At 41.2% G+C, this 13253-nt stretch overlaps 1 protein-coding gene across 7 annotated transcripts; it reads right to left on the bottom strand.

Moving 5' to 3' along the window:
* Positions 1–54: 54 nt before the first annotated feature.
* LOC101773004 (valine--tRNA ligase, mitochondrial 1) lies at positions 55–9888 on the bottom strand. 7 transcript variants are annotated; one of them, XM_022826466.1, is made up of 20 exons: positions 9348–9887; positions 9059–9118; positions 8766–8935; positions 8586–8658; positions 8363–8428; positions 8196–8279; positions 7476–7553; positions 6379–6462; positions 6165–6244; positions 5952–6009; positions 5558–5857; positions 5294–5464; positions 4687–4880; positions 4159–4561; positions 1779–2030; positions 1196–1696; positions 999–1096; positions 804–903; positions 478–623; positions 55–377 (listed from the first exon to the last, which is right to left on the bottom strand). In XM_022826466.1, exons 1-20 carry the CDS (start codon positions 9399–9401, stop codon positions 212–214), a joined length of 3138 nt encoding a protein of 1045 aa, XP_022682201.1. In that variant the 5' UTR covers positions 9402–9887; the 3' UTR covers positions 55–211. The 7 variants fall into 7 exon arrangements, with proteins under 7 accessions (XP_022682201.1, XP_022682204.1, XP_022682208.1 ...); XM_022826469.1 differs by having other exon boundaries at positions 1032–1096; XM_022826473.1 differs by having other exon boundaries at positions 9059–9144; positions 9348–9886.
* Between the last annotated feature and the right edge of the window lie 3365 nt (positions 9889–13253).

Raw genomic sequence — 13253 nt, 5'->3', positions numbered from 1 at the left:
TTCTTTTGGGGTCAACAATTGAATGCTACAACTGCTAACTTTCAGGCACGGAGGGGAGTATAAAGTACTTAAAAAAACATCCAACACAAATGTCTTTCTGTAAGTATACACATAACTTTGCCGTTCATTAAAAATGTGGGATCAACTTTTCACACAAGATGAAAAATAAATATCAAAATTATGATTATCTTATAGACAGTGATCATCAGAGTCAATCATTGTCGGTTTTGGCATCTAATTTCTTCTCAGCTTCACTTATGACGATCAGTTGTTCCAAGAAAGCAGTGAGCTTTCTCATGCCCTCTTCCTGTACACTTTGAGGAGCCTTCTCGCGATAACCAAAAGCATCCATCTTCTGAGTCAGAGCAAGTTGTCGCCTGCATTGTATGACACGAGACCATGCTACTGATACTAGGGAATAAAAGAGAAGTATGTCCAGATCCTTACAAATTTGTAGGACAAGATAAGCACACTTACTTTTGAATTTCAACTGTCATCTTTCTTAGCTTTTCATGCTCAGCTTCTGGATTTAGAGTTCCTTGAAGCTGAAGGTACACCGACAAATCTTTGTTAACAATAGCAGTTGCACAATCAGCTGGAGTTTCGTCATTCTCGGTCAAGATCTGAATAATTTCCAGTACCAGATCAGCAACTTTGTTGAAAGCCCTTAAACTTAACTTGATTTTAAAACATTTGTAAATATACATAAATTTTGATCCACAAAGGAGAAAATAATTGCAGATTGTGCAAGGAAAAGCTTCCATTAAAAATGTAAACAGTCATACAGAAGTGTAAGACAGAACCTTAAGAAGTAAAACGGAAGAAAGTGATACGATGAGAGATTGGTGGCATTGAATAGTGGCAATGATATCTTGGCCTCGGCAGAGTGCAAAAGCAGGCCGTCTGTTCAGAGCAAAGAAAAAGTGACAGCATTGTTAACAAGACCAATAAAGCAAGCAAACACCAGACAAAGAAACATGATCACCATGCACACACACCTTTTATTTCTTTCTGTTGGAGGCTTCAGAGACCTTATTTTGTTCACGGCATCTAAGACAACGTCCATCTCGTGTTCAAGATTGTCATTAGTCCATTCCTGTCATAAAGAACCAGATTTTTTCCATGTGAGTAAAAAGGTACTTAAAGAATAAGTTCTCTGAATATCAGTCAAACCTCTTTTGCAAATAGATATTACCTCAACAAGAGATGGATATTCAGAAATCATAATTGAAGCTTGCCTACAAGAATATTTGGGCTGTGGAAGACGCTGCCAGAGCTCTTCTGTTAAGTAAGGCATGAATGGGTGGAGCAGGCGCAAACCAGTGTCCAGGCAAACCCATAGAGTATCTCTGGAGGCGACCCTTGCGGATTCGAATTCTTGAGGGTCATTGAAGAAGTATGGTTTTATAGCTTCTATAAATACATCACATAACTGGTATTGCCACCAAGAGTATATAGCAGATGCTGCATCAGAGAACTTGTATGCTTCTAAACAGGCGATGGTTCTGCCAGTAGCTTTGTTTAGTGCAGAAAGTATCCACTTGCAGATTGGTGGCATGAGAGACACATCAACAGTTGCAGGTGGACTGTAGTGGTCACCAAGCTTACCCATGGCAAAGCGGCTGGCATTCCACAATTTATTGCACCAATGTCGGTATCCAACCACTCTCTTGATATCGAGATTTATCCTGTTAGACTTGAGAAAGAAAAGGCGATTGCCATAAAATCTGAACTGTGAGTGTAATGCAGAAAACTCAAATGAAAAGCTGATTACAAACCTGAGAAGTGTAAGAAATCAGTGCGAAGCGGAGGGCATCGGTACCACATTCAGCAATGCCATCAGGATAATCATTCAGCTTCCTTTCATTTGCAATGTTTAATACAGTTGGATCCAGATTACCTTCTTCCAGACGTTTTGCGATACCCTCAGGTGTCATGCCATTTATCACCTCGAGAGGATCAATGACATTACCAAGTGAATTACACATTTTTCGGCCATGTGCGTCACAGATAATAGGATGCAGATAAACCTAAGAAGGCATAGTCATTAGATATGGCAAAAGAGATAATTAGCACATATATTCTACTATACTGCCTTACCTAGTCAATTAATATCTAATAGAACCTTCCCTCATGGTTGATTTACAAAGTGAGTTAAGGACTCAGAAATATATTATTTACAGCCAAAAGTAAAAGGAAAGGTGGTGGCATTATATCTGTTAAAAGTACGAACCCATGTCACCAGCAGTCCAGCACCACTCAGATGAAGGATAGTGTGGGCAAAAATGTGAGTAATATGTGGTTGATATTACCAAGAAACAGAAATTATTCAGAAGGAAACCAGTATTTTTATCTGATTTCACCATGCGACCACTGCTGGAGATGACCCAGCCAATCAACTCCGCCTAACCAGTGGCGGATCCAGAAATCAAGAAGGGGGCTGAACTATATATTGCATAGATATAATAAGTAACAAAATCCTATGTCCATGCCATGCTAACGATTAACAAAACATCAGTAATTACGACAAGAATACAGATATATAACAAAAAATTTGTAGTAACACAAAATACATGGCCTTTTATTTTTTTAATTCATTGTGACCTAGAAAAACCTTTAGTATTCATGAAGCATTAAGATACTGAATCTTTGACCCATCCAGTATGCTTCACAAAAATCCAAATCATCAACATCATAGACGTAATACAAAGAGAACATGTGTTGCATCTTGTAGGGGTTTGAAAATTCAGGTTGAGCCTACGTATTCAATTTAATATCCAATAATTTAGAATTGCGGCCACCAATAAATATCATTCAGGACCAGTCCCACACCATTGACACTTGTTGCAAAATCATTGATTACCTATAGTGTATAGTCTATTCATTATATTGTCAAAACACTTCAAGTTCATCACCAAAACTACTACCAAATGAAATCAGAGTGCCCTTGCACAATCAGGCCGTAAAGTTGTGGCCAGGTAGAGATGGGCATATGGCTGTGATGACTCAACAGTTGCATAGACCATCAAGCACCAGCTCCCAGAAGTTGAGAATTGAGGACAGAGATAATTATAGGTAGGAGGGAACTATGGGTGCCGATGAGTCATATGATATGAGGGAGGATGGGTGGTGGCGTGGGAGCATGTAGAGTTCGTGCAGATTCAACAAAACAAGCACACAATTGATACCGCTGCTTGCTTGGCAGGTGATAGATGCCATTGAAGGCCTGTTTGGTAGAGCTCCTCCTGCTCGCTCCTGATTCTTTGTGGGAAGTTTCAGTTCCCAGCCTCCTAGCACAGAATCAGCATAGAATCACTTCTCAGTCAAACTGTTTGGTAGAGCTCCTCATGGATTCAGCCTAGAAGCTGCTCTGGGACGTCTGCCAAACAGGCCCTGAATCGGGCTGATTTGCATGTTGTGGGGCAAGCAGTATAAAGGTTTTGCGTCCTTGACCCATGCTGAAGCCCCCCAGGCCCTGGATCCACCCCTGCCTCACTCCAATCTCTCAGTGTTTAACACACACACACACAATCTCTTTTTACTAGCTTCTCTCAGTGGATGTAAATACAACAAATGAGACGTTGGTAGCTGATCTTTAGTGGGTGACGACCTATATTCTCGACCGAAAAATGGCTACATGGGATGCCAATAGCTGACCTGACTCATGATTAGTTGGCCTTAGTTACCAAGTGTTCGAGGAAACAAAGTATGGTTCAGCAACCCCTTCATCAATATAAGTGGAATTCCCGACATTAAGGGATATCTCTAGCCATCCTTATGCTGGTTGAACATTTACCGCTTTGGGAAATATTGCAGCCGACAACCGACATGCAGATGAACACTTGACATCTGATCATCCTATGCTAAATCGGCCTACAGCTTGTTTTTGTTGGCAACATGGATTGAGTCTTTTGTCAGCATCAGAAGAGCTGTTCATCAATTGGTCCTAGATTATAGTGTTTGGCAAAGTAAAATTTAACCATCTTATGGGGATATAGATGGCAATGATAGGCTCCAAACAATAAGTCAATAATATCCAACATGAATGAAATGCATATATTTTTTCTCGAATACGCAAGAGAATGAAATGCATATATTAGACCACTAAGCATAACATATAGTTTTAATGGTATCAAATGGGGGGGGTTTGTGCCATACCTTCTGAAACGGCAAATCACCACCAAGTTGTGTTCCCATCATCACCATCCGTGCTACCCAAAAGAAGAGAATATCGTGTCCAGTTTCTAGTACCGAAGTGGGGTAGAAAGCACGGAGGTCAGCAGTATCATCTGGCCAACCAAGTACTGTTAATGGGAACAGAGCAGATGAAAACCATGTGTCCAGCACATCAGGATCCTGAGTCAGTAGAAATTTCTTTCCTGGATACTTTTTCTGTGCCTCAAGGTTTGCAGCGCTTTCATTTCTTGCAATTATCCAGCGGTTATTGTCAGAACCTAGTGTTTTCTCCGGGTCATCTTCTAGTGTCACATACCATGCAGGTACACGGTGTCCCCACCAAAGTTGCCTTGAAACACACCAATCACTTACATTTTCAAGCCATCTGCAAAGATAGCGACAATTTTTCTATAATTTTTTCTGTTTATTTAATTGATTTGACAAAAAGACATGATTTTTAAAAAAAAGATATGACAATATATCAAGTGTGTAAACTCAGGATAAATATACCTATACCAATCTTGTTCGTACTGCTGGGGACTGATCTCAATCTTCTTAGACCTTACAGCATCAAGGCCTACCTTTGCCAGGGTGTTACAATTAACAAACCACTGGGGGGGTTTTATCATAGGCTCCAGTACATCATTGGTTCTTGAACAAACGCACAAAGTCATTTCTGTCTTCTTTGTACCCTTGTACAAGCCCTTAATTAGCATAATCAAACATTGTCAGAAGTCCAGAACTACTTAAAACAATATGAGACAAAAAAAGAAGGCAATAACACTATTACCCCTACCCACCACACACAGGAAAAACAAGGAATCATCATGATTTATTAAGGGTAAAGTCTATCACTAGTATCCATAGATATCAAGGATCCCACGAAAACATGAGATCTACTTATAATATCCTAACTATGAATACTCATTACTAAATCCCAAAGCCATAACATGATGCACATTAGTTTTAATATAGCTCTGTTAAAGTTATGCATGCCATGCTTTACATTATAATGCATACAAATCCATACCATGCCATCAATATGCAGTAACTATCTTTTAGAGATTCTGGTGATGTAGACATTTTTGAAAGTATAATTAAACAAATCCAATAATACCTTTGCCTTCAATGCCTCAATAACACAAATTCGAGCAGTGAATCTTGGCATTCCTTCAAATTGTGCACCTCCATTGCTGTTTATTTTCCCATCATCTGTGAAGATATTTATGAACTGAAGGTTGTGCCGTCGTCCAACCTCAAAGTCATTTGGATCATGGGCAGGTGCAATCTGCATACAAGACCAGCACACAACATTTAGCAAATAAGGCCCAACTATGTGAGACAAGACAGCAATAACAAGTAGCTACACACAAGCCCCTACCTTGACAGCCCCAGTACCAAAAGTGGGATCAACAAATTCAGGATCACAGATTATTTTGAGTTTTCGGCCATTGAAGGGGTGGACTGCATACCGTCCATGCAGATGCTGGTACCTTCTATCCTCAGGATGAACAGCTATTGCTGTATCACCGAGCATTGTTTCAATTCGAGTTGTTGCAACAATAATCTCACCTAGTCCTTCAAGCGGATAGGCAAAAGATATCAACACACCAAACTGTACGGGAGCAGCATAACCAGGGATCTTTAACATTGTTTCTTCTTTAAGATCTATATGATCAACCTTAAAAACACAGCATTTTCCAACAAAGAAAAACATCTTAGTCGTGTATGCGCAGATTTAATGTCTACAATGAACAATAAAAGGTTCCGCAAACCTCTATGTCAGAAATTGAAGTTAAAAGTGTGCAGTCCCAATTCACAAGGCGATAATCTCTGCAAGGGAATAAATCATCCATAGCATGTGAAAAACTAGGCTGGCAATTGAAAATAGGAATGTACAAGATAAACAGGTAAAACATCATAGCAACACTGATAGTTGAATATTGTCCATGTTAACACTAAAAACACAAAAAAGTGAGGTAGCTTACCTATATATCAAGCCTTCTTTGTGTAACCTTACAAAAGCTTCAGTTACTGCATTTGACCTTTGCTCATCCATTGTAGAAGCCTGATGCCATGACGAGACTAAGTTACAACTCAGAGTTCGAATTACAGAACCATGCATGGTTCAAGAGCAAGTAATGCCTTTTCCTAACTGAAAAAAATAGAACTGTCAGTTCGAGAAAAAAATAGAAAAGTTACCTCGCGAGACCAATCAAGTGAGGCACCAAGGCGGCGCAATTGATTCATTATGGTACCACAATACTGCTCTTTCCGTTTGCGAATCTTCACAAAAGATGGAAGAGAAAATGGAATAAGAAAATATCAAAAGGGAAATGGTACATCATGATGTGGAAAATCATATGACTAATCAATACAAGTTTCATGAAGGTAACCTTGCTCAAGAAGAATGGTGATGTCATAGCATATGTCATTATATAGCTAGAAGATACTTGGCTATCCTACAAGCTCTGTTCTAGAAAGGCGGTCCACCTCACCTAGCCCAGTTTTTTCTAGGCTCTTTCCCGCCTAGTGTGACTTAGGGTTTGATCCAGCGCCTAGGCACTATATGGAGCAGCAGCAGCTCGCCTTGCCCTGCTTTGTCTAGGCACCTCTCCACCTAGTGTGACTTAGGGTTTGCTCTATGTGAAACTTGGAATACATTGGAGATGAAGACAATTTATGGTTACAGAAGTAATGTGCCAAATCTCTCTATTTAACATTGCATTACTTTAACCGGTTGAAAAACATACTATTGCCTATGAATGCCTAGGCACTAGGAGGAGCTTGACCGCCAACCTAGCGCCTAGCATTTTTTAAAACATTGCCTACAACTTGTCTCTTAGGTGTCATCGAGTAAAGAAGAGTACTTAGGAGTAATATCTTAGTTGTCACTTTAGTTCTCATCTTAGTTGTATATGAGCTGTGTAAGGCCTTGGAGCCTATAAATAGAGGCATCGTCCTCTAATTTTGTAGTTCACATATGCTCAGAACCTTATCTAGATGTTCCTATTTCAGATCTTGGATTAGATCTCTTCTGTGAGCTTTGGCTTAAGATCTATTATCTGTCGGATTCAGACAGTCCTTAGGGACTTATATACTACTCACATTGAATCTGTTCCTTCAATACTTCACGCTATATCTACTTATCAGCACATCAGGGTGGTTCCTCCAATATAGTGCATTGCATCACATCAGGTACAGAATTAATAATTAAAAAAAAGCAGACAACACTATAATTAACATCAATAAACCATTGGCTGACAAACGTAATCACATGTTATGAAAAAGGTACTCACTTCAGAAAGAAAACTTTCAGGTCTTATGTCATGCCTTGTCATATTCATTTCACGCATAAGCTTCTTTTCTACTACAGCCTGATGTTCAACACAGCAACAGACAGAGGTCAAAACGAAGCACACTAACTCGCAAAAAAAACGAAGCACACTAGTAAGGAAGTTCATAAAATTGAAATAGTCAATCATCACAGATGCCGAGTCCACAGAAAAGGAACTTGGAACTAAAGATGCCAAACTAAATTAAATTTATCAAAAAAATACAAGTATAAATGGATAAAAAAATTAGTCGCATATGCACAACAATGCACAGTATCAAGTTTCTAAAGGATGCAGAAGCAACAAAAGAAAAAAGATTAGACGGTATGTAAAGGAAAAAGTCGGCCATATATTTGATGAATTAGCAGTTGCTTAGTCTAGAAGTATACGGATTAATAGCATGATTCAAAACACAATTATGAAAATTCAGTTAAAACTGAAAATTCTGTTGAAACTATACAAGTGCTTTTATTCGCATGGCACAAATACTATTGTTGAAAGCTTTCTTCCAATGGCAGCACATGGACAGCTACCACTGCTAGTACTGAGTTCTATATGTCCATTCCATAAGTCAAATGGCAGAACGTGCTACCATGGAATACATTGGCTAATAAATTCTACTGTCTATACTGTATGTCTCATATGATGAACTCCAGCAGATGGAACCAACTGCTAGATGCATACCTGCATACCGATGCCAGTATGGTCCACTCCAGGGACCCAAAGAGCATTATAACCTGACATTCTCCGCCAGCGTATCATGACATCCTGCATTGTTCAAAACCATTGTTTAGTAAATACCAGTACAGTTAAAACAGCATAGAGATTTCTACAAGCATAAAAAAGGCTACCTCTATAGTCACTGTAAGAGCATGGCCTATGTGAAGAGCTCCAGTCAAGTTTGAAGGTGGCATAACCTGAAAAGAAATTACTTAACCCTTTGCTGGAAGCTAATCAGCATTTGTGCCAACGGTTGGACCACATAAAAGCACTAAAGGTGATTATATAAGATGAAGTTTGCTAAATAAGCTTACAGCATATCATGCACAACCTTCAAGAGCATTAAACACTTACTATGACAAATGGTGGTTTTGTGCTTGCAGAATCTGCCCCAAAATATCCTGATGCTTCCCACCAGGCATACCATCTGCATTATGAAGATACACAAAATTAAAGGCATGCAGTTCAGTAGAAATTTACAAAGCTATGGCCTAACAATATCAAGAAATGTAAAAAGGTAACTTGGCATCATACGATTTCTCAACCAAGCTTGGACTATATTGCTTGGCCATTTGAGGTGATAGCTGTTTCTTCTTCCCATAAGGAGTGTCTTGATCAATAAAAACCTCAGGGTTTCCATTCTGGAAAGCTTTTCTATTCTGTTTCTTATCAACCTTCTTGAGCCCATCTAAAGCTGCTTCTGCCTACAGAAACCGAGGCAGTGTGAAAAAAAAATAAGTAAAGTCATCTCCAATTATCATTTCATTTATACCAGATCTGGATCAATTGCACATTCGCATAATAAAAATTAAAAACTTTATTTGAACCTGAAACATATATTCCTCCTTTTGTTTTGCTTTAAGTCTTTTCTCTTCTTTCTCTTTAGCCTGCGAGCATACTTTGACACGTATGGCTACTCACACAAAGAGTAACAAAGAAACAAATTTTATAATTCAAAAAAATTATGTCCTCACTAAAATCACCATTCAGTGAGATTCCAATTGCCATTAGGCCATTAGGTTACAGCTAAGCCATTCACACCAAACACAAAAAGAAAAAAAAGAAAACAAACAAAAAATCTTTTGAGAGCAACCCTAGATGGAATTTAATCAATACCTTCTGATCGTTCTTCAGTTTCCGTTCTAACTTTTTCTCATAAAGCTGCTGCATGCATCCACAAAGAAGTAAATAGAGTGAGTTGTGGAGTTATAAACTGTAAACAGAAGACAGTTCGATTGTATGCAGGGGCGAAGTCGGAGTTGCTCGTAGTTGTCGCGATGCTGGGCAACAATGACACTTTGCGTTCTCCTCCTAGTCCTAGGCGTGGTGGTGCGGTCGGTGTGTAGGGCAAGGGGAGTTTGAATTTTTTATTACGTCTAAACGAAGAAATCAGATCAAGTCGAGCACTCAGCACTGGCCACTGGATCGGGGATTGGGGATGGAGCGCGCGGGGCCTCCTGCAGTCCTGCTCCTGGTCCGGCGGCTGGATCCGTCCCGCGCGGCCGCGCAGGTGCCGAGCGACGGTCCGGTGGGGCGGTCAGCGGTGGGCGCCTGGCGGCGGCCGAGCGCGAGCGGGTGGCGGCACTGCCTGGCCCTGGCGGGTCGGGTGGTCGGCCGTCGGCGCCTCAGCCGGTGATGTTCTGGCGGGGGCGGAGCCGTGGGGCGGGCGGCGGCGCCGCGACGGCCGCAGGGGCAGGCACGGGCACTGGCGGCAGGAGGGCTGGCGGCGCCGTTCAATTGGTCTGGAGGAGGCGCGTCGAGTATAAATGGCAACGGGCACAGATTACCCGCGTGCCCGCGGGTAAAAACATGTTAGGGTGAGGATACGGGTATCGGTGTGGGTTTGATTTTATACCTGTGGGTAAAAAATTTGCGGGTATGAAAATACACTATCCGTGCCCGCAAATCTGCAAATCCGCATGACAGGTGGGTCTGGATTTGATAGGGTTTCTTAATCCTTATCCTCCCGAGTCCCAGCTGCCCAACCGCCCCCGGGCCCATACGCCCAGACCCCAATCCCCGGCCCCCGCATAGCCGCACAGGTGCACAGCGCCACAGCCGCAATCCGGCTTCCGGCCTCCCGCTCTTGTTGTCCCACAGGCTCGCTGCCGGCCGCCCACAGGCGCGGCGGCGCAGGTCCGCAGGCGCAGCGTCGTAGCCCTCCGCTCCGCCTCTCCCACCCGAAGTCCCGAATCCCGACTGCCCGTCGCCCTCCCTCCCGAGTTCCGGCCGCCGCCCGCCCTCCCGAGTCCTGAGTCCTGACGGCCCGCCCTGCTCGGCGCGGCGACGCCCTCGCTCCCCCCGTCGCCGCCTCACCGCCTCAGCCCCTAGCCCCAGGTCAGTCACTTTCCTCTCTCTTTTTCTTCAATCTCTATTCAGTAGAATGATAGATCCATGAAGTAGTTTTTTTGTGATTTTTTCAGTGGTGTTCAGTAGATAAAATGAATGAATTGCTTTCGAATTGTTTGATAAATCATCATGTTTTTATGAGAGAAGTTCAATCTCTCTAGTTCCTATCTGACTCACTGCACCTTTAACTATAAGCAATCTGAGTTGCATGTTTAGACATCTTTTACTACCTGAATTTGTATTCTTAGCAATTCCATTGTCTACACATACTAATAGATCATGGATATAGTGGATGGATGGCAGAATAAAACAAGATCAACTTGTGAATAGAAGGCCCAACTTTCAGAATGAAGTCAATGATATATTTATGATATATTTATGCTTTTTGGTGCTTGTCTTCATATTGTAGATCTGCCTAGTCTACTGGAGTAACAAATCAAGTGATAATTTAATACATACTGTGATGTGCAGCTACAATGTCGACCCCGGTAGCTCCCAAGTGCAAACCTCCCATGCAACTGCTGCAGTTGGTACTGAGGAGGACAAAGCTGTGGATGTTGTGAACGTATCAAAGGGGGAGGAGGACTCAGATGATGGTAGGCGGCCTTCAAACAGAAAGCTCACATCTGTAGTCTGGAATGACTTTGAAAAAGTGCGTGTTGATGGAGTTTGGAAGGCCAAATGCAACCACTGCACCAAGAAGCTTTCAGCCACATCAAGAAATGGTACAACTCACTTGAAAACTCATTTGAAAACTTGTGCCTACAATAACAATAAGGTAGGAACAAAAGTTCAAACTAATTTGAGGTTTGCAACCACTGAAAAGGGGGCAGTAGCTGTAGAAAGCTATGTGTTTGATCAAGATGTAGTTAGAAAAGCTCTTTATTCCATGATTATACTGCATGAGTACCCGTTGTCCATTGTTGATCACCATGGCTTTCGTAAATTTGTTAGTGCATTACAACCTTTGTTCAAAATGGCAACTAGAAACACTATTAGAAGGGACATCGTGAGTTTCTATGAGGGAGAGAAAAGGAAAGCTAGGATATTCTTCCAAAGGATAAATTGTCGTGTTGCTATCACAACTGACCTTTGGACAGCTGAAAATCAAAAGAGAGGCTATATGGCAGTGACTGGACATTTTATTGATGACTCATGGACGCTTAGAAGCTGCATATTGAGGTGAATATCTTAATTCTGCTTGCTGTCCAGATTGTATAATTATGTTAATTATGTACAGCTAAATTATTGCTTGCTATCCAAGATATTTTATGACCTGTTCAGCTGAATTATTGCATTGTTTTGGTGTAGGTTTATGTATGTGCCATGCCCCCATACAGGAGAGGTTATTTGTGACGCATTGCATAAATGCCTGCAGAGTTGGGATCTTGATCGGAGGGTATCAACTGTGACTCTTGATAATTGCAGTGCCAATGATAACATGATTGGCTTAATGGACACAAGGCTTGGGGTGGCTAATGTGCTATTGAAAGGAAAATGGTTGCACATGCGGTGCTGTGCACATATTCTCAACCTCATTGTGAAAGATGGCATGGTAGTAATTGGAACTGCGGTTGCGCACATCCGAGAAAGTGTTGCTTATTGGATTGCTACTCCAAAAAGGTATGCAAAGTTTGAGAAAACTGCTCTAGATGAAAATGTTGAATTGGACAAGAAGTTGCATTTAGACTGCAAAACTAGATGGAACTCAACCTACATCATGCTTAGTATTGCTATACCTTATAGGAAGGTTTTGGAATGTTTGGGTGAGCTCGATAGGAACTATGATTGTCCAGCAGCAGATGATTGGACATTTGCTACTAATGTTTGTGAGAAATTAGGGATATTCTATGAGCTTACTGAGTTATTTTCTGGGACAAAATATGTTACAACTAACCTGTTCTTCCCTAAAGTATGTGAGATTAAACTTAAACTCAACTCTTGGGGTCATGATGAAGATGAAACTATTAGGAACATGTCTGCTGCCATGATAGAAAAGTATGATAAGTATTGGGCTGACATCCATGGTCTTATGGTTGTTGCTGTTATTCTTGATCCACATCTTAAGATGATAATGTTACATGCTTGCTATATTGCTCTTTTTGGAAAAGAGGCTGCTGGAAAATATGTTACAGAGGCTCAGGAATTGCTTACTAGTTTAATGAAATATTATCATGTGACAAAACCAAGATAATGTGGCCACATCCTCTGCTGGTGCCCCTTCTACAGTTAGTGCAGCTGCTGTGTTGTCCATATTTAAAACCCTTACTGCAAATAAGAAGACTACAAGCTTTGTTAGAAGTAAGAATGAGCTTGATCGCTACTTAGAAGAGGAAACTCTTCCTCATGATGAGAATGATTATTTTGATATCCTAGGCTGGTGGAAGTTGGATGGAGCTCATTATCCTACTTTGAGGCTAATTGCTCGTGACATTTTGGCTATTCCAATCACCACAGTAGCTTTTGAATCGGCTTTCAGTACTAGTGGGAGGGTTTTAAGTGAGCATCGCAGTCGTCTTACTCCTAAAATGTTGGAAGTTTTGATGTGCAGTCAAAGTTGGCTTCATCACAATCTCAAAGGTATAAAAATGTGCATTTACAATGAATTCTTTTCATTAATACATGGATTGTATACTGCAGCTACTAATGTTTGAACTTGAATGTAGATGAGGG

The sequence above is a fragment of the Setaria italica genome, chromosome I (assembly GCF_000263155.2).
Source record: "Setaria italica strain Yugu1 chromosome I, Setaria_italica_v2.0, whole genome shotgun sequence".
NCBI classification, from domain to species: domain Eukaryota; kingdom Viridiplantae; phylum Streptophyta; class Magnoliopsida; order Poales; family Poaceae; genus Setaria; species Setaria italica.
This window is presented reverse-complemented; position numbering and strand designations above follow the sequence as displayed.

Bases quoted from the DNA above. Each gene is read 5' to 3' on its own strand.
- LOC101773004 (XM_022826466.1), bottom strand. From the start codon at position 9,401: ATGCAGCAGCTTTATGAGAAAAAGTTAGAACGGAAACTGAAGAACGAT. The intron at 8,280-8,362 runs GTAGCCTTTTTT...TGAACAATGCAG, and splicing joins CTCTTACAGTGACTATAGAG to GATGTCATGATACGCTGGCG. The intron at 624-803 runs GTTCTGTCTTAC...GAAATTATTCAG, and splicing joins CTTCCGTTTTACTTCTTAAG to ATCTTGACCGAGAATGACGA.